The following is a 21173-nucleotide window of genomic DNA, read 5'->3' as shown; positions in this document are numbered from 1 at the left end:
CTCAAGTAAGATAACTATAAGTAGTAACTAACTATACTATAAATATTGAGCTCAAGTGAAGTGCCGGACGTTTCATCTTCACGAGCATCACTTAACGACATGGTTGAAATGATGGTTACCGGTAGTTCATCCATGATTTGAAGGGGTTGAGGCTCATATTACATAGCATTGGCTAGGATAGAAATTTAAATTTTTTCATATAAGCAGTAGTTTGAAAATTTAAGTGTGCATAAAAATATAACGCTTCACTTGAAAATGTATGTTGCAAAGATCTGAAGCATTGAATTAACCGCTTATGCTAATTCATGGACCTAGTTCAATATTAATATCACTGCATTATGTGCAATCGTGCGAAACAGTCCAAAAAAAAAATCAGATTGGTATTGTCCGACCGGTGATTAGTAGCTTGAGTAGCATGGTTGAACTACTTAGTAATTTTAGTATATAGTTCAACCAAGCTTGAGTGGAACTGAGTAGATCCTCGTTACTCGTTAGAAACCATTGTTATTTCATCCTTCGGTAGATAATTATTTTTGCATTCGTGTAAGTTGTTGACCCTTCTTTTCTCATAGCACAATCAATAAATAAAATACATTTTATTTTCAATTTATGAATTCCAGTTACTACTTCCGTTCAATTGTTAGCCTACATTTTTCCATAGATTGTTTGAATATTCAAGTTGTAACTGAAAGTATTAATTATAATTGTTACCCAGCTAAGAAACAAGTTGAACACTTGCCGGTGTAATCCAAGGTCAAAAGGTCGAACGCTACTGTAAAGGTTCAGCAGCGTGTCGAGTATTCGTGGAATCGTGTTTAGTTGCACGTAAGACCTTGCAAGTTAAACATCAAGTTATACATTGTGCGTTCGCAAGTAAGATCCTATAACGTCCAAAATGGGAGAAAGAAAGTTTTTCGTTGGAGGTAACTGGAAAATGAATGGCACCAAATCTGAAATCAATGGCATTGCCGAGTTTCTGAAGAAAGGACCTCTGGATCCCAATGTTGGTAAGAAAAAAATTTATTGTTAAACGTTTGAATTGGAATGCTTTCATATAAGTTATTATAAGCAATATTAAGCATTGACAGCAGAAGCAATGGTTTGGCAATTGGCAAGAATTAATAATTTATGCTGTTGTTTTATTCCTATTATTTATTTTTAATCAAATCAGCCTAAACTGATTTGATTAATTTCACCAACATGGTCTCAGTAATCATTGTTTTTAATTTTAACAGTAGCCTCGTCAGTAGGTACTAGGTAGATTGAATTTTTGAACCAGAGATTTTAGTACTGTAACTTAGTAAGATCTAATCACTGAACTGAATCAGTTTTAAATTCTCATGTCAGAATAGAAACTTTCAAATTGTATTTTTTTTTTTTGCCTGTTTTATACTGTGTGTGCATACCTACTTATGTTCCAAAGTTGAAGTTGTCTTCATTGTACCTACAGTACAGTACCGTAAAATCTTGTACCGTAAAATGGGGTTACTTTGACCGGCAGGGTAACTTTGACCACTTTTCGTTTTTTTAACAAAAACCCCCAAAACTCAAAAACGATTCGACATAGAAAAATTTTGTCAAAGGCCTAATACTGAGGCTACGTAACACATTAGAAAGATTTAAAAAGTTTGCATATCTAATAGGTTAAAAAATTAAAAATGTTACCCACGAAAAAGAGCTATTATTTAAAGCCTGTCGGAGTATCCCCTCCAATTTTTTTATTTTTTGGTAAAATAACTCCAGGTTTTGATGCATTGTAGTAGAACTCTTCTAGTTACATATGCGAAAGACAAATTTTAGAAAAGTGTCATAGTTTGCAAATGGGGGGTGCCGCCCCCCAATGGGGTAACTTTGACCACCTAATGGCAGCCGTGACGGGGTAACATTGACCGGCTTGGAAATTAAGTTAAAATTACCATAGGTACCTATAAACACCTATTAATGTTTTTTTCTTCATGTTTCAGACTCTACAGAGTCTTATATATGGTAATTTTAACTTAATTTCCAAACCGTGTTTCAGACTCTACAGAGTCTTATATATGGTAATTTTAACTTAATTTCCAAACCGGTCAATGTTACCCCATCACGGCTGGGTCGGCTGCCATTAGATGGTCACATTTTGCCCATTTGGGGGCGGCACCCCCCATTTGCAAACTATGACACTTTCCTAAAATTTTTCTTTTGCATACGTATGTAACTAGAAGAGTTCTACTACAATGCATAGAGTTATTTGGAGTTATTTTACCAAAAAATAAAATTGATTTTACCACCCGGTCAAAGAAACCCCAAGAGCTGGGGTAACAAAGACCATCACTTTTTTTTAAATTACATCAAAACTATGAGAGGCAGGAGCCAGCAATTTATGGTGAGTAAACTAGAGTATAGACCTGTATTTTGCATGTTTCAATTTAAGTTTAACGTATCTAGTAAAAAAATTGCATCATTTTGAAAAAAAAGTGGTCAAAGTTACCCCAGTGTACGGTATGCAATATCATAGTATATGGATAAATGCATAATCAGTGTGGAATGTAAAATAAAAATAAATAATGACACTATATATTATGACAGACAAGATCTTATTCAACTTACTCAGTCTTAGCCCTAAGGTAGTGGAAGAACAGACTCATAAATAGATAATGACTGACATGCATTTTTATTAATAAGTAGATACTAGATAGGAAGTAGTTCATCTATGGGAAATTCAGACTGGAATCTTGCAGCCTTGAAAAGGGCAGGAAAGCTCTGGTCTGGTAGTAGCTCAGATCTCAAAAGGTACCTAGTTATATTCCATACCAGAAATGTCATGAGCTTAGTCAGCCTCAGATTATTCCAGTTGACTTTGCCACTGCTGAAATGGCAAGAATGATGTGTTCATGGCTTGAAAAGCAGCTGCATTTCATGCCTCATGCCTGGTTGTGGTATTTCCCAATCATGGCATTGGCATGATGGCACCATCCCAAAATGGCACCATTGTTATACGAACATGTTTGCTCTTCATCTAGTTGTAGGTTAACATTATTCCTTATTATATCTCAACATTTACCAATGATTTATTTGATAAAGAAAAATGTAAAATTAAAATTCATCTGGTAATAATGTGTGCCAGAAAGCTTTGCCAATGCATTGGAAAAAGCTCCATATATAAGGGTTTATTATGACCAATATTCATAAGGTCTACAAAAAAAATCAGTGATAACAGGATGAGTTCACAAATTTTAGGCACAGTTCAGTGCAGGGTTGCAACACTGGATTACCTACATGGCCTTGCTTAATTTTGCACTATATATTCATTATATTGATATTGAGTAAGTCCTGATAATTGTTTCGATATATTCAATGAAGAAAAAGTAGATTTATACCTTCATTTTGATAAATTTTTCTTTAATAGTACAATACATGAGTCAGGTAAAATTTGTTAATGCTGCTTTCTGCAAACTCTTCTTTGTTTAAATTGTACATCACAAGACTTCTTCATTTTTAACATCTGAACATAGTAATTTATGTTAATTGCAGAGTGCAAAAAATTTGCCTCAGAAAATTACCATTTTTTTATTTCTATCTCATTTACCTGCTGCATTACTGTAGCAGTGATGAAATCACTACATTTCATTATGATTCATGGCTGCCAGTGATAAACCTGATTTTTAGTTGAACAAACCCATTTAACATAATTGTTTAGATGACCAGTTACTTATCTAAAATTTATTTTTTTATTTTTCTCTGCCAAAGTCAAACAGATTAATTCAGAATATGCCTGCTCCTGAATTGTATTCACACAGTTCTTAACCAGTCGTGCAATCTATATCTTAGTCTGCATTGCTTTTTTTCTTACAATTAGTTAGAAAAATTGTGGTACAGTACAAGTTGAACAATTCGAATTTTATTTTCAGAGGTGGTTGTTGGCTGCCCACAATGCTACCTTGCTTATTCACGCGAGACTGTGCCACATAACATTGGTGTTGCTGCCCAGAACTGTTACAAGGTATAGTCAGTTATAATATCTTGCTTCTGGTCTTTAGTATAAAAGATTAATTGCATATTTTTTTATGAAATGTGCGCCTTTATTCCATATGCTGTTCCTTTCTGTTATGTAAAAGTATTCTTTATGAGATTTAGAGCTTACTTTTAAAATAATTTGTGGCTCAAAAATGATGCATCAATTAGTCATTTCCCTATAAGTTTCATTTATTAACATCACAATAAAATCTATATACAGGCAGCAAAAGGAGCTTACACTGGAGAGATTGCACCTGGCATGATCAAGGATCTGGGCTGCGAGTGGGTGATTCTTGGCCATTCGGAGCGTAGGAACGTCTTTGGAGAGTCTGATCAGCTGATCAGTGAGAAAATTGGATTTGCCCTCTCTGAAGGACTCAAGGTAAGAATTTTTCCACCAACTTTTTCTTCATGTGTATAAATGACATGGATTCTGACTTAGTATTAAAGGCAAGTGGATGGTGAAAACTTGATCTTCTGTGATTGTGTGCAGCCAGGCTTTCATTTAGGTCAGAATTTTTCAAACAAATTAATTTTCTTATTACAAGGAATTACCATCAACTTAGGTACTGATGTATAACATGTATTTGTTGATACATTTTTGTATAATTAAATATTAAGTTATTTTATTGAGTTGAAATAACCCTGAAGGTTTTTATTCTTCATTCTCATTGTACATAGGTACACCTAATAAAACAGTCCACCTGGTAGTAAATTACTAGTGTCATATTGCACAATATTGAATTCTTAAAGAGCACTAAAAAATTTGTATATCTATGGGCCTTATTTTTCCTTCAAATTTGTCCTACACATGTAACCCACATGTCGTGTTATGCTGACGAAATTAATTCATTTTCATATGCTCTGATGCTAACCTATTTTACTTCATATATAACTTCTTATTGATTTTTTTTATCAAAAGATAAGTGGGCAAAAATCCTATGAAATAATTCACCATTTATAATATCCTTTTTGCAGTTGACGAATTTATATTTAAATAAATATTCTAGTATTGATTTCAATCCTAAATCATACTGTGAAAATATTAAATTGCTTTATACTCAAGTCTAGTCATCTCGAACATGATAACATTAATTAATTTGATTTCTGCCATTGATTAAATATATATATTTCGACCTATGCTGCGTTACTTGAGGTTTAATTTCTATGTCCCAAGTAAAGCACATGCTTGATATTGGTGCTTGGCAGGTGATCCCATGCTTTGGAGAACAGCTGGCAGAGCGTGAGAGCGGCCGCACCCAGGAGGTTGTGTTCTCTCAGCTGGCCGCTATGAAGCCTAACATCACTGACTGGTCTAGGGTGGTGCTGGCCTACGAGCCCGTCTGGGCCATCGGAACAGGTCAGTCCATATATAAGAGTTTGAAGTTTGGTAATGAAGTAAGTAATTTAACTTTAACTATCACTTATTTTAGATATCGAGTCAAGGGATGAAGACTCAATGCCACCATTGTCTATTTAATGGTGAAATTCGACTCTCAATGAGTACCTGTCTATACTAAATTCTATATTTCGTACCAGTGTTAAATGCAGATAAATCTATCTATCTGAACATAGAAACAATGTAGTGCATATTTATTTCATTACACTGATATTCTTGGGTTCTCAGGCAAGACCGCGACGCCGCAGCAGGCCCAGGAGGTGCACGCCCAGCTGCGCCAATGGCTGCGCGACAACGTGAGCGAAGAGGTGGCGAACAGCACACGCATCATCTACGGCGGCAGCGTAACGGCCGCGACCTGCAAGGAACTCGCGTCCATGCCTGACATCGACGGCTTCCTCGTCGGAGGCGCCTCACTCAAGCCCGAGTTTGTCGCCATCATCAACGCCAAGTGCTAATTTTGTTGCACTGATTGCTATTATACGTTCATGTTGCTGGTCTAGAACATGAATATTATTTACTGTTCTATTACAATGATAGTTTCTACTTCATAAATTACGGTTAATTGGAATACATTTGACGTCGCTGCAGTGGACGAAGTAAGACGTAAGTATATATAGGTAGCCTATCATGATAAATTTTCAGCATGGCATCTCCCACCCTTGTTACAAATTGGAGGAATTTGCGTTCTTCACTCACTCATGACCACGAACTAGTCGACAAAGATTTTGACTTTACATTGTGATACGCTATATGATTATATTTAGAACGTTTTTATTTTTTCTGAAATTCTATCTCCGTTACTTATCTTCTCTACAGTATGAGTCAAACGATGTTAGAAAGCATTTTTCTTCAAGCATGCAAATGAACTGGTTACAAGCTTAGAATAAATGCGTATGCACCAGTCTTCTGTGGTTAATTGAACTTAAAACAAATAAAATTGAACTTGAAACGCAATTTTCATTGAAATCCTCTTTCCTTTTGGTTTTTCCACTTGAGATTTTTAGGGTCCTAGGTACAACGAGGACAATAATAAATAATAATTAACGTCGATTTGTACAGTTATATTTTAAAATGGCACCAACACGAGAGTTGAACTTTCATTCCTCTTTTGAAGAAAATTATCAACAACATTATTTAATTAAATTAATATCAATTATCTGGTAATTAATAATTTTTGCTTCCTCCTCAGGGATCTATGAGATTTAGTGATGGAGACGGACACGACTAGGTTTAACATACTTAATTGAATATATGGTTTAGTGAACACCACCAATTTCATAAATAGTTGCGGTGCTTGAAGGCTGATATTGCATTCATCACGGTTAAAAATGTAAGTCTGTTGCATCTCACTAAAATTTGAGATCTATCCCGTGTCACGTTATGAACCTGACTCATCACAGCGACATTTCATAGTTATTTAACTGAAATGATGCGAGGAAGAAATACATTATGTGATACAATTTTCCCACCGATTGAGAGTTATTTAATCTTCCAGACACTAGCTGAAGAAAAATTTACTTTGTTTGACGAGCTCAATGTCAAAGTCGCCCAACTTGGGTATCGCTTCTAGTGTCGAGTTGACTCTCAATCTAGCACCATCGGCAGCAGAGCCGTCATGAGTGAAATTCCTGAAAAGTAAATTTCATCGTCAATTCGCAATTACTGAGGAGATTATAAGTATTCAAATTAAAGGCCTTTTGAACAACAGGAAAAAACTTTCAAATCTTGAAAGAAATTGCAGCAGTCGCTCCAAGGCCTAATGAAAAAGGTCTGAGAATTGTAGCCTGTTTATCAATTTATCTTTCCTGAACTCTTAAATTAAAAACCGCTGTCATCAGGGAAGGCAATTCATCCAAAAATTTACCTCGTGACAACTAAGGCATCACAGTTGAACTAAATCTAGAATAGACTTACGCTTTCAAAGCTTATTAAAGAATTGATGTCACTTATTTGCTTAATTCGCATGTTAACTAAAAATATGAAAGAAAAGAATAGTCCACACAAATTCATATCTTTATAGAAAACGTTTTGGAGTCCAGCTCCGAAACGGAGCTGAAAACGTTTTCTGAGTCCAAAGCTTATTATCGATAGAAGCTGACTGTATAATTGCTTTTAAAATTACAATTTCGGCAAAATAAAAATGAAAAATTACAAATTTACGTCTAGCAGTACATCTTGTTATGTCGGTTTTTAAATGAGCTGGTAGAATAGGTTAAGTTATTACCTGACCAAGAAACAAATATGTACTCACTCGTAAGGGAAACCATATCGTTGGCACATGAACTTGGACAGGTCCGACAATATTGGCTGGGAGTGCAGAGCAACGAATTGGTCGCGACAAATCTAGAAGAAAATTGTAACGTCTTCAAAATACATGCACTTCAAATTTACTTATTTACTCGTAATATCATGAATAAACACTAATGTATAGTTTGAACCGTACACGGTGGTAATTCCGTGGTGCGAGTAAATATTAATGTTTTTGACATAATAATAATAATAATAGCGGTTTCAGCGTTAATTAGGCCGTTAAACCCACTGCCCATTCTTAACTTCGCAGAAAATTCACAGCTTGTAGCGAAACTGTCGCACAGACTGGAATCAAATCCGCGCCTATCAGCTTCAATCCAGGTACTCTGAACTGTTATCACTGGGCCCATGCCATTGTACCAATTATTCTAAATTTTACTACAGCAGTGGTTTTTTATTTATGATACTTGTGAGCCGTTCAGTGTCGTGCAAGATTAAGTTAAGTTTTTATTATTCCATAAGAACGTTCACTACCGCGTAAAATTATTTGGCAATCATTTCTTATTGTTGTCAACCAGTTATTAATAAAATTACATCATAAAACTTACTCAAGGCGCCAATCATTATTACCGGACCAAGTTGAATATAACCTCCCAATGCTACATTTTAGTGGCGCAAATTATTCGACGGATAATTGGTGGCATACGATTACAAAAAGTTAATGAAAACTGGTCCCTGCAAGTGAATATTAAGCGAAATTACAATAAATTTTGGAAGGGTGGATAAATGATATTAGAATTAATTTTGGGAGCAGGAATTAAAGGAAGAAGCACCTTGCGGTGGATAAATGATATTAGAATTAATTTTGGGAGCAGGAATTAAAGGAAGAAGCACCTTGCTCATGGTGTCAACAGTTGACGCATGTGTCCAGTAGCAGTCGTGCACAGACGCGAAGGTGAGGTGATGGCGGTGGCAATACAGAGCTGTGAGCATCATGTGACATGCGTCCAGTGAGTGGATGAAGTTGGGGGGGAAAGCGTTGCGCTGCTTCACTGAGTTCGGTGCGCTGTAAATACGAGAGTTGTATTTTATTAGACGAGTGCGTAATGCTGAAGTAATGACCGATAATTTGAATTCAATTTTTAGACGAGATTATTTAAAATTATTCGAATTAGAAGAAAATCACTAAAAAATTAGAAACCAGAATTTTGATTACTAACAAAGATTAGGAAGTCCAAGAAGCTTCAAATTTAAATTAATAACAAATGAAAATAATGATACGGAATCAATACCAAATATATAAGCTTTGCAATTTACTCGCTAGGCTCGGTAAATATTCAACTCTAAACAAACATAGAGGCATACAGCATTGCGTTTCAAATTACAACCTATGAATAATTACGTTGAGGAAATGATCTTACTATAAATTATCCAGTGATGTGATGGAGGAAGCATGTAACTTCTGCACCTGAGCGCTAGACGAGGGCTTGTGGTAGGGCTGTACAATGGGCAGACCCAGAGGCGTCACCCACTCCACACTCTGGCCACACACCTGTTGCAGCAACACGTCAATAACACGTCACTGACCGCACACCTGTTGCAGCAACACGTCAATAACACGTCACTGACCACACACCTGTTGCAGCAACACGTCAATAACGTCACTGACCTCACACCTGTTGCGGCAACACGTCAATAACGTCACTGACCTCACACCTGTTGCGGCAACACGTCAATAACACGTCACTGACCACACACCTGTTGCAGCAACACGTCAATAACGTCACTGACCTCACACCTGTTGCGGCAACACGTCAGTAACGTCACTGACCACACACCTGTTGTAGCAACACAACAACATCAGGATATATCATCAACAACATTCATGCCATTATTTTCAAAATAATCATTCAACCATTTAAATCAACCATTCATGAAAGAAATACAATTCAGCATATTTATATGGTTCTTCACGCAATTAAATGCTTCTAAGGAAAATCCGCACTAAATCAACAATTTGCACGTCGTAAACCAAACTTACCGTATGTACTATTTTTGAGGACATGCAACAAACCTAAACTAACTACAAGCGGAAGGTAGTTATACGATTCAGCTCTATGAATATAAAAAATGCAGCCCTCATACTTGACGATAGCCAGAAATAGTTGTTGTGAANGTTTTTGTATATTGAAGCCAGTTAAATGGTCAATATTTAGCTCATTACCTTGCTCCATACAAACTTTACAAAGCTAATGAATAGACTTATCAATAATTGTTTACCCAAAAATCCCAAAATGGTAAACACCACCTTGGCCTGTTGGCCATTATTGAAGGCAATAAGTGCCCTTTTTAGCCATCCATTATGATCCATATACTGTTATTGTTAGTAGGCTAATTGCAACATAAAAAATAACACCTCAAAAAGACGAAAAAGCTGAAAAAATCAAAAAAATCAAATAAATCAAAAAAATCATGAAAAAATCAAAAAAATCATTGATTTTTGATTTTTTGATTTTTTTAAAAAAATCAAAAAAATCGCCAACCCTGGAACGCAATAGCAAAACAGTGGAAACAATGGTAATAGGCAAATAATTACAGATTGCAAAGAAAAACACCTAGTTCAGAGACCAAGAAACGTTTTGTCAGACCTTAGAGATGAGAGTGGCACAATCAGTGAACCAATCCTGAATTTCCTTGGTAGCCATGAACATCATCTCGAGCGACCGGAACGTGGCATCACTGAGGTACCTAGACGCTGCTGACCGACTCTCCGGCGGGAAGCCCTCCAGTTCTGGAAGCGAGTTTGTATTAATAATCACAAAAATAAGTGCAAATGCTTTTTACAACCAGTTGATATGGATAATTACAGATACAAGAACAATGATTGTTCAAAATAAAAATTTATCACAAAATATTTTTATATATGAATTCGAAAGATATTTTCAATGCTAACACAGTTCAAATACTACTTGATTCAGCCAGCTCTCACGATACCAATTTAAAACACATATGCCTTACAAATATTCTTCATTGGCACGGACAAACGGTCTGTGCCATTGATAAATCCTCACGCGTGATACGGGCGAGAATATACAAAAACACTAATTAATATGTCAAAATGTTAGTCTACTTCACAACCCAACTTCCATTAATAATACTATCATTTTCAGATAATGCATTTGTACCTTTGAGCTGTTTGTCAATTTGTAGAATGGAACCATATCTAGTGACCCCATACACTGTGGTCATGACGGTCTGCTTAACAACTTTTCTCTTGATGAAGCCTTCAAGTGTCCGCGCTATGGCGTGGTTCTTACTGGCAGGGTCCGCCGCATCGCTGGCACGCATCTTCTCAACCAAGTTAGCCACTGCCGTGTACACGTCCTGCCGATAATATAATTGAAAAATATAAGCACATTATAAAACACGAGGTCCATGCAGTTTTATTAGCTACCTTCGGAAATAATTAAATTCAAAATGATAAATAAGGCAAATGTGAAAACAGAGCATCAGCAATCATGTAAGTTCGGGGGAAACATGAATTCACTAACTGGCATTGCTCATATCTGAATGAGGAGAACGAGACCAATTCACGAGACCAATCTTACGCATGTTTCAGTTGTAATTACTTTTTTCCATTGCAGGAAAATCAAATCACGCCTAATGTAGCTGCACTGCAAGAGTATATGAGGGAAAAGTAGGCAGTTCAAAATTAACCTGAGGCACAGGACTGGGTGCTAGATTGACGCTGGTGGCACCCTCGACGTCACGACCCAGGGCAGCATAGTGCTGAAGGCCGTTGCAGCTCCCGTCTTGATGGATGGGCAAACGACTCATGAAACCCTCAGGGTCCGGTGAGTGCAGTGCCGCGTGAAGCTGACAAGTGATCATAGCAAAGGTTTCATTGAATACTGAATATCATATCGTGAAAATCAAATAATTTTTTTCAAATGAAACTAATAACATGAAATATTCAAAGAATCAATGACAAACTTCGGAGCCGAAGCATGGACGGAGATGCGGTACAACCAACCTCCTTGCAGGCAGCCAGTGTCTGCCAGGGCTCGTCACTCGTGGTCCACCATCGGTTGCCTGTCAGAGGGCGTTCAGCGCTGTCAAAAATCTCAGGCAGCACAGACTCGCAATACTCAAGTCGGGCGCTGAGAGAATTCTGCTTTTGAAATCCTGTCAAGTTGATCACGTGTGTCTGTTGAAAGAATATACACGGTAATAACCACTCGACCCAAGGTGCAACAATGACTCAACCTTCTGCATGGCAGTTTAAATGCTATTTTTAATAAATTTATCGCATTGCTTGCAAGGCAAAAGACTGAAATACGAACATATTACGGAGCACAAATAAATAATATTTCAGCAGTGCTGAAGTAGTTTACCTTGAGCCAGTCCAGCCCCACTTTACCAAGTGGCTTTGGAATAGCGAAGTGGAGCAACGACCGGAAAAGATCGGAGTCAAAGTGGCTGAAATGAGGCGGGCAGGGATAAGCGCGGCCTCTGAAGTCAACGTTGTGAGGAAACCAAAAAACTCTATCGCGGAACTGCAAATATTCACAAAAATTACAAATATTGGTCGGCTAGAAAATGAGAGTATGTTGCATATATATAAAATTTATTGGAGAAAATCACAAGATAAGTGAAAAATCTAACCTCATAAGATAAGAGAAGGGTTTATATTCAGTGATGAGGGAAAATTTTTTGAGGAGAAGTCGTTTGGTTAATATTTATGTGGATAGAAGTTATATTTTCTAGGAATGAACAGTTACAGTCCAAGAAAGCAGTTTTCCACCCAAACGATTAATTATAATAACTACGATTTGAAAGGCACGCAACCTTTTCAAAACAATTTCTTATGACAATAAAAAGTCTTTCATTCTTCCAAGTACTTTTTAAATTTGTGCAACTCACATGACTAGCCATGGATATCTTGTACAAGGCGCTGCACCACAAGGAATGCATTTCATTCTTTTTCTTAAAGTAATCGAGCATCATGCTGTTGTGTCGAGCTCGCTCATTAGCAGATGGCTTGGGAGGCAAGGGCGCAGGCTTAGTTAGCGCTGAAGGATGCTGAGGAACGTCTAGCTCGGCGCCGCTGTTCGAGTTGAACACCTGAGGCAAAAAAGCTCAAGAATATTATGGCGTTTTTCATAAGCTAACACAAGCATGCTTCAATGTTTAACCGAGTTTCTAATACATAAATACGTTGCTTGCATCCTTGTACACTCGGTAACACATCTCTAATTTTGATAATAAAATCAGTCATGAGGCGACTTTTGGTACACTGGAGTAATGAGTATGGATGGTCATTTATGCGTAAGGTAGACGAAGTCAAGAGGCAAAGAAATAGATTATGCACCAGTTTAAATTAAAATCAGTACCTTAAATTCTATCATCTATAGTACGGATTTGAGAAATCTAAGCAATACTACTATGATTGAAAAGGACATACATGACTATCAAGGGAAGCAGAATGATCAGAACAAGTAACTATTCAACTATAAAAATTAAAAAGTTTTTGATATTTAAAACTTTGCGTGTTCTGACAGGATAATAATATAGTACAGTAATATAAGATGACAATAGAAGTTACCTCACTGATAACATCCAGCATGGGTGCGTTGACCCTCCAGGGAGTGCAGGACAGGTTGTTGAGGCTGTCCATGCAGGGTCGGAGTTGTTCCGTGGGAGTGCTGCGCACTTTCTCGTTGTAGTGGTGGCTGTTGGGCGGACGTCTGGCGAGGATATGGTTCACGTCAAGTGCTGTCGTGCTTTAGGCAGCAACACGCAATTTTATAAACAAGTAACATGGTTGCTGTACTTAAACCTAGACTTAAAGTTTCCTAGACATAAGAACCAGGATTTAAAACTGCAAGAGGTTTAGAATTGAACTTTAATTTAATAAATAGTATCGGTGGAATTCGTTAAATATTTAGCCTGATCCCGAAATACAACATCTCACTACCACCTAATAGGAGATGGTACAGACCTGACCATGGAGTTAGGGAGCACCAGGTTACCGCCGGTCTCGCAGGTAACCCACGGACGGGGCGGACAGGTCATCGGCAGTTCGGTTGGGAAAAAAGAGAGTTCGTTGGTCTCCCTGTAGAGCTGGCACAGCAACGAGTGCGCACGGAGCTCCAGGACGTTGTTGTAGCCACACACTCTGTCAACTTCCTGCATCGCGGGCAGCTTGCGTCTGCAGATGAACAGCTTATTGCCATCTCATGCGATTAGATTGCTTCTATAAACTTAATGCTAGTCGGAGAATGATCATTTTATTACATGAAATAAGCAAGAACACCCTTGCAATGATTATTTTTATGTAGAAGAATTAGACAAATTAAACACTATAAGGAACCAATGCAAAGAGCTACACGAGTAAAGAATAGTCTTGGTTGTTGAAATCAATGTGAATCGACCGACATAAGTGAAAAAAAATAATTAGAACTTAAGTGAGATCAAGATAATACAACAACTATCATTAAATTCATAACAAAGACAATCAGGGCATAGGCCTTGCATTAAACGTGAGACAACAAAATTGCACATAACACTGAAGTAATAAGCATGGACAGATAAGCAAGTGTTGAGAGTGACGCTAGATATGAGGATGCTAACTTCTCAGTGTTGATGGGATGCCACACGAAGATGTTGCGGATGATGAGCGTATAGAGGAACTTGCCGAGCTCGAGTCGCGTGAAGAATGGCCAGTCAGGCGGGCGGTGGGTGAGACGAGGGCCCTCGGGGTGCAGCTCGCACAGCTGCTCCATTGCGACGCGGCCGTTCAAACCACGCTCTGGAAAACGGCTCGGATTAAGTGACAACATTTATGGGTAAAGTCTATCTTGACTGCAAACATTGTTATCGGGCACGCTGGTCCATTTTAGTTGAAGATATTATTATTATGATTATTAAAGATATTTTTTTATTATGATTATAAAAGATATTATTATTAATATTAATTAGTTCTTATTAAAGCACATGAACGTAAAAAATAACACTGGATCATATAGAACATTTACTTAGTCTCTCAAATACACTTGGTATGAGCTAATTAAAAATAATTAAATTAATAATATTACATGCCATTTTCTTGGTATATTCCCATTCATGGACATATTTTAGGCTTTGCATTTTTCCAACATACCGTAGAGCCACACACTTCTGAATTAAATGTGGGCACTCACGGCACGATCTTCACGACAAATCGTGAACATAAAATTTTCTTGGCACCACCAGAATGACCACAAGCTGACTTCTATATTTATAAGAAACTAATCAAAAACTAAATTCTATAATACTGATTTCGAACAACGAACCATATATTTAACATGTTGAGTTTTGAACTAAAGTTTCAATACAAGAATTGTGACTGTACGATTAACATTAATATATATTCATTAACCCATTGTGGGCGGCATGCTATAATGAACACTAAAAATATCACTGACCATTAATAAAAAATAAATAACATTAGTGCAATTCGCTATAATGTGACAAAGGAGGAAGTAGGAATGCAGATGTGCTCCTCACCCGCATGATCCCCGTAGATCTTGAGGTACTCGGCATATATCTTCTTGAATTTGCCCAGTAAACCGATGTCTTCTTTATATCTGCAATTAAAAATTACGAGGTACTATACTTCAGGCTAATTTCAAACACTTTCCCACTGCCAGCAAACCGATGTCTTCCTTATATCTGCAATTAAAAATTATGAGGTACTATACTTCAGTACAATTTCAAACATTTTCCCACTGCCACAAGTGTCTTGACTTCAAATATTCTTATTTCCCATGCAAATAACTCAATTTAACATTTAAATATCTATAAAAATTAATCAATGTTCAACCTTGAGAAATAATACGTAGAATAATAGAAAGACCGTCTGACTCACTTGGAGGAGAACAGGCCAAAGACTGTCTGTCTGACTCACTTGATGGAGAACAGGCCAAAGGCCGTCTGACTCACTTGAAGGAGAACAGGCCAAAGACCGTCTGACTCACTTGAAGGAGAACAGGCCAAAGACCGTCTGACTCACTTGAAGGAGAACAGACCAAAGACCGTCTGACTCACTTGAAGGAGAACAGGCCAAAGACCGTCTGACTCACTTGAAGGAGAACAGGCCAAAGACCGTCTGACTGATGCGGTAGTAGAGGAAGTTGAGTGATGGAGAATTGCCCTCCGACCCACCAGCGATCGTGTGGATCTCCTGAGAGCAGCATACTATTAAACACGGTGAAAATAGAGCTTCATCGCCTGGATTTATAGTGGGAGAAGAGCACATCATAGAATTTATTTCTTTTGAGAAGAAAGCATCATTGCTAGAATTTGTCGTGAGAGCATGAGGGAAGCCAGATTCAATGTCCTGATTGTCAGTGAAAGGAGTATTTGAGCATTCACAATTTTGGTCAACATTGAAAGAACTCAGATTGATCTCTCACAAATCATTAACTTCCATCAATGAGACACAAATATTGCCGAGAATTTAATTTACACACAGTAATTTTGAATATAATAATAGATAAAATATAAACAATTCAATTAAAATCTGCGCTGCTCCAAGAATTTCAAAGCTACCCATGATCATTGAGCTGTGCATCTTAGATAATAAGGCAAAATTCACAAAATATAAACATTAAAAACAAACCTGCATCATGATTTGAACCATTTGTTCTGGTGAGAGAATCATGAGGTAGGGATACAAGCAAATGTTTTTGTCCAAATCATCGGCAAAGAATTTTTTCCTGAGCTTCTCGACTTCGGTAGTATAAGCCTCAAGCAACGCCTTGCGCCATCGGCCCTGCCACACATCCAGCTTTTTCTTCTGTTGACCGGAACAATTCACATTATTTGAAGACCATGTAAATACACTTTGCACACTAAGTAATCTTGACTTGCTTACTAGTACGGAAAATTTATCCAGCACGGCAGAAGAAAAACGTGTTAAGGAGAAAACACACAAAAGAAGAAAAGACAGAAAACACAAAAGAAGAAAAACACAGAAGAAGAAACACGGCAGAAGAAAAATACAAAATAGTTATAAGTAATAGATCTTCTAGCGCTTCATAAAATTGTTATTTATTTTGTGCCAAAGACCACACTTTGAGGTATGCGGTGTTGGAACAATCATAGCCTATTCTGGAACAGTCACAACCTATCCTGGAACAATCATAACCTATTCTGAAACAATCATAAACTATTCTTGAACACTTTTAACAATTCTTGAGCAATCATATTCAATTCTGGAAGAACCATAACCTTCTGGAACAATCATAAACAATTCTTGAACACTTGTAATAATTCTGAAACAATTATACATAACGCAACCCATCAAAACAAAACTGTAACTAGACAGCAGGCAGGTCGCTCACAAGGTACGGGTTGTGAACCATGGAGTGCACACTGGGAATGGTCGCTACTCCATGAGCCTCCATGGCGAACTGCTCCTCCACGTCTTCAGGCGACGGCACGAACAATTTAGACGAGCCCATGTTGGCTGAACTCAAATTATCGTTTGATTTTAAAGAAGAAGTATAATCCTGCCATAAAGGAAAAAGAAACATTAGTAAAGAATTCATCGAAACATGTGATGATGCATTTATTCACGGTTTCTATATAAATTAATTCCCAACATAGTCCACTCAGATAACATATAGAATGGAGTAACAAAAATGAGCTTAAATATAACACATTATCACGACCAGCAGATATGGCAATTTTATCAAATTGTACACAATACTGACAACAACATTATTTAATACATAGCAAAGTTTATTGCAACAACCAATGGTCATATGAACCCAGTAGTCACACAACACATTAAAACCTAGAACATATAACACATGAACGGACTTATTTGATCATAATAATTAGTTGCCTGAGGGCACATCACACACCATGTGGTCATTAGCATTCTCCAGCAGAGGGCAGGTATAGCCAGGCGTGTCATGCCGCCTGATGGGTGAAGGCGAATAGTGAGGGTGGACACGTCGCACGCCAGCGAGGGTGGCAGTGTACAAGTCACCCAGGAAGTTGGCTTCAGCAAACAAGTGGTCCAACGTCAAGCCCTAAAGAAGAATATTATTAATTGAATTCATGGGAACTAAGATATCATTATCATAAGCAACCGTTTGTTATGATGGCAGGTACATACTCTTCTTTAGAGATTGTACAAAGTCTTCAAAATAACTACCCACCTATAAAACAAAGCGAGAAACTGCCAGCCTAAAACTGAATACAGTGAATTTGATTCTGATAATCATTTAACAATTAATAGGTTGCATGTAAATAATGCGGAAATGAGCCGAAGAAAGTCAGCATTTCCAGCACCCCATGTTTGAACTCTACTCTTGGCAGTGTGTGATAGCCTTATAAAGAAAACAAATTCTCATGCATTAAAACTGCAAGCTCACCTGTTGCAACATTTGATCCAGTACAGCTGAAATCTTTTGCTTGATCATCGTCATGTCTTTTTCTGAAGTAACACCATACCGAGAATTTGACGTCTGTATGAATTTTATAACACAGTTATCTGGCACATGCAACTTATTCAGTGATAATGAGCCAGGGTCATTAAAAGAACTTATTGATTCCTCTATAGCCTTGCCATTTTGATGACAGGGCAAGGGAGAGCCAGGATTAATACTGTCACTGGAGTAATTCTGAGCCATCTTGTGCAGAGCGGATATGTGCAGGGCGTACGTACACGCCGTTGGACTCAAACCACTGTCCTTCAGCCATGAGTCAAGCTGAACAACTCGCATGAAGTGGCCCTGAAATTTCGAAGTTTGAGTGAAGTGAATGAAATAGCATCATGAGAATACTTACAAATCAATTAAGTTGTCAATAGAAAAAAAAATTTAATTGATCAGTTTCATCCAAAAATCGAACAAAATTAGTATGTTACTTCCAATCATTTTGAAAACTTGATTGGAGTTAGAAGTATCATGTCAGTCATTCTAATGAAAATGCTAGAAACGTTTATTAATATACCCTTCACAATAAGAAAAAATGGAATCAATAAATTTTTTTAAATTTTTAAATTTTTTCAACTAGAATGCTGGAAAAATGTCAAATTTATTGCATCAATAATTCCATATGAATACAAAAAATGCTGTACATTTATTATATACAACCAATAGACATTGAAGTACTCACTCTAGAAATTGAAAATTGATTTCAACATTAAATCTACTACTCATTCTTAAAATAATCACTGAACTCAAACATCAAAACCACAAATCTACACAACAATAATTGGTATTGAGCTGAGTATTCTATTGACCAAATCTAATCTGCATAGGAGACTTAGGGAAAATAAAACAAATAGGATGCATACAAGGATATTTCATAGATCAACCAGAACATTATTGGTCCCCATAGCATTTGGGCTGTTAATGAACTGGTATCAAATATTTATTTATCCCTTATGGAAAATATTTACTCTCTACATATATATAACTATAAGAGCAGATAATAAATATGAAAAATATAGATTGTTTAAAACATTATAAAAGCATAAATCTGAACATGAGAGTTAAACAATAGGTGCATATAAAATCCATAAGATGCAACTTACTGCTGTGTATTGCCCAGCCATTACTATATTGTATGCAGTAACTGAGGTGAGAATGGTGCCTTTAGTATGACGGTAATGAGCCAGAGTATGACATGCTCGGTTATACATTCCAGCAGTTACCTGTACACAAATAATCAAAACATATCATTTAAGTTAAGTTATAACAAATTGGTTACAGACAACTTCTCAAAATGTCAAGTCTCCATGAAAATTTAATACATGGAAAATGAAAAAGCTTCTTGCATTGTATGTAGTGGTAACATACCTTTATAGCAGTAAAAAATTCAGATTCCTAAAAAAATGAACAAAATCTTTCCATGTTTGCAATAATAAATGCTTCTATTTATTAGTAACAACAAAATATTAGTAAGTTTTGAGCATATAAAAGAAATTCATATTAAATAAATATAACATTGTTTTTCTATGCAGAATCTCAATGCAGTTTTCCATAAATGAATATGGCAAAGCTGGCAAATATATTTAAATTTAAGTCAAATAATACTGACACAAACTGAGAGATAGGCTTCCAGTTCTCGGTTGAATCTGAAATTTCTTTGCTGCTTTCGAAGAGCCTGTACTTGTTTTTCTATACGATCCAAATTTTTTTCTTTAGACTTGTGACATTTTTTCTTGGATTTTGTGGCCTTGACTGCATTTTGAAGCACATCTTCTGAGTCTTTGTTCTTTATTGCTAAAGAAGAACTTGAAGCAAGATTATCCTCATGGTTACCATTGGAAGAATTAACTGCATGCTGACTGGAACAGGGGCCAACTGCTGGTGTTGAATAAAAATACAACGGAATGCATTAATTTAAGGTGTTTTTATTTACACTGGTAATAGGTGTCATTTTGATTTTTTCTTCTTGCCACTGTGCAAGTAAAGGCAAGTGCAGACATATGCAAACTAAGCCCATGATGAGCTATATAAACAAAATATCATGTGACAGCTCAAATAAAATGTCTACCAATACTTTAGTTTTGTGCATTCATTTCAGACTTGTATCAAAATGAATGAAAAACAGCATTAAAATTTATTCATAAAGGAACAACACCCTGTGGTTTTTTTGCAGCAGAATTATAAAACTAACTTTTTTGCTCCAGCATCTTTGCCATCAAGCACATGACAATGGTCTTACCAAATACTAAAATAAAATACAGTATATACATGAATTTAATTGTGATATCAAGAATAGAAATTAATAAGCAAAGCTAGATAAATAAATTATATCAGAACTAAAAAATGAATTATGCTACATACTCCCATAAATTGTACATAGGTGCATCTAGGAACAATTTGCATTTTAAATTCAGGGAAATTTTTTACCATTGAAGGGTTTTTAAAGTAATTTAAAAAATTAAAATTTTATCATGAGGTTCATTGATATGTATAGTTAATGCTATAATGTTATAGAGGAGAGAAGAATGTTATAGAAAAGAAAACTACTTGCATCACTTACCAGGTGATAATTTTTTTGAAGCCTTCTTTTGTTTACATTTCTTCTTTATACTTGGCAATTGATTGATGTAAATTTTATCCATCTGAATTTGTTTGATGGCAGAATTTTCATTCTCAATAGAAGTGATTTTAGGATAACTGCTATCACAAGAAATACTTTCAGCTTCTTTCTTAGATGACTCTGCTTTGTTTGTGTTTCTAACTTGAGTTGAAGCATTCCTAGATATATCATTGACCCTAATCAAGTTTTCAGACGAACTTTCTTTGCAATTGTCTTCATAGCTGAGGCTGCCTTTTTTCTGCAAAATGTTTGGCTGAAGACTGCTATTGTTTGATATTTTCAACATGGCATCTTTTAGTGTTCTTTTGTTGATTCTTGTTGCTTTGGGATGAAGCTCTGATACACTCAATGAACCAACTGCCAAAAAGAAACTATCTTAACAGAATGCATCAGTATTAACCATGAAGCATTAATT

General features: G+C 36.5%; 2 protein-coding genes across 3 annotated transcripts in view; one reads left to right on the top strand and one right to left on the bottom strand.

The window, feature by feature from the left end:
- The first annotated feature begins 741 nt into the window (after positions 1–741).
- On the top strand, positions 742–6347 carry LOC108680517 (triosephosphate isomerase). The gene is made up of 5 exons (XM_018169349.2): positions 742–1007; positions 3891–3982; positions 4217–4378; positions 5206–5356; positions 5624–6347. Exons 1-5 carry the CDS (start codon positions 896–898, stop codon positions 5851–5853), a joined length of 747 nt encoding a protein of 248 aa, XP_018024838.1. The 5' UTR covers positions 742–895; the 3' UTR covers positions 5854–6347.
- Positions 6348–6438: 91 nt separating this feature from the next.
- The window catches only part of LOC108680516 (DNA-directed RNA polymerase, mitochondrial), a 31721-nt gene continuing 16986 nt past the window's right edge, over positions 6439–21173 (bottom strand). Inside the window, exons 3-24 of one of the 2 annotated variants that reach the window (XM_018169346.2) lie at positions 20699–21115; positions 19748–20016; positions 19242–19361; positions 18076–18435; positions 17560–17730; positions 17035–17202; positions 16311–16487; positions 15772–15872; positions 15197–15276; positions 14282–14459; positions 13650–13859; positions 13254–13395; positions 12572–12772; positions 12043–12204; positions 11682–11855; positions 11366–11524; positions 10834–11032; positions 10297–10439; positions 9070–9200; positions 8543–8714; positions 7650–7741; positions 6439–7026 (exon numbers count right to left, since the gene is read on the bottom strand). In XM_018169346.2, the coding sequence (XP_018024835.1) occupies positions 6897–7026; positions 7650–7741; positions 8543–8714; positions 9070–9200; positions 10297–10439; positions 10834–11032; positions 11366–11524; positions 11682–11855; positions 12043–12204; positions 12572–12772; positions 13254–13395; positions 13650–13859; positions 14282–14459; positions 15197–15276; positions 15772–15872; positions 16311–16487; positions 17035–17202; positions 17560–17730; positions 18076–18435; positions 19242–19361; positions 19748–20016; positions 20699–21115 (3956 nt within the window). In that variant the 3' untranslated portion in view covers positions 6439–6896. The remainder of the gene's footprint in view (positions 7027–7649; positions 7742–8542; positions 8715–9069; positions 9201–10296; positions 10440–10833; positions 11033–11365; positions 11525–11681; positions 11856–12042; positions 12205–12571; positions 12773–13253; positions 13396–13649; positions 13860–14281; positions 14460–15196; positions 15277–15771; positions 15873–16310; positions 16488–17034; positions 17203–17559; positions 17731–18075; positions 18436–19241; positions 19362–19747; positions 20017–20698; positions 21116–21173) is intronic. The other variant, XM_018169347.2, reaches the window with a different exon arrangement.

The sequence above is a fragment of the Hyalella azteca genome, unplaced genomic scaffold (assembly GCF_000764305.2).
Source record: "Hyalella azteca isolate HAZT.00-mixed unplaced genomic scaffold, Hazt_2.0.2 contig9798, whole genome shotgun sequence".
Lineage (NCBI taxonomy): Eukaryota > Metazoa > Arthropoda > Malacostraca > Amphipoda > Hyalellidae > Hyalella > Hyalella azteca.
The sequence above is the reverse complement of the archived record's forward strand: the minus strand, read 5'-3'. Positions and strand labels throughout refer to the sequence as shown.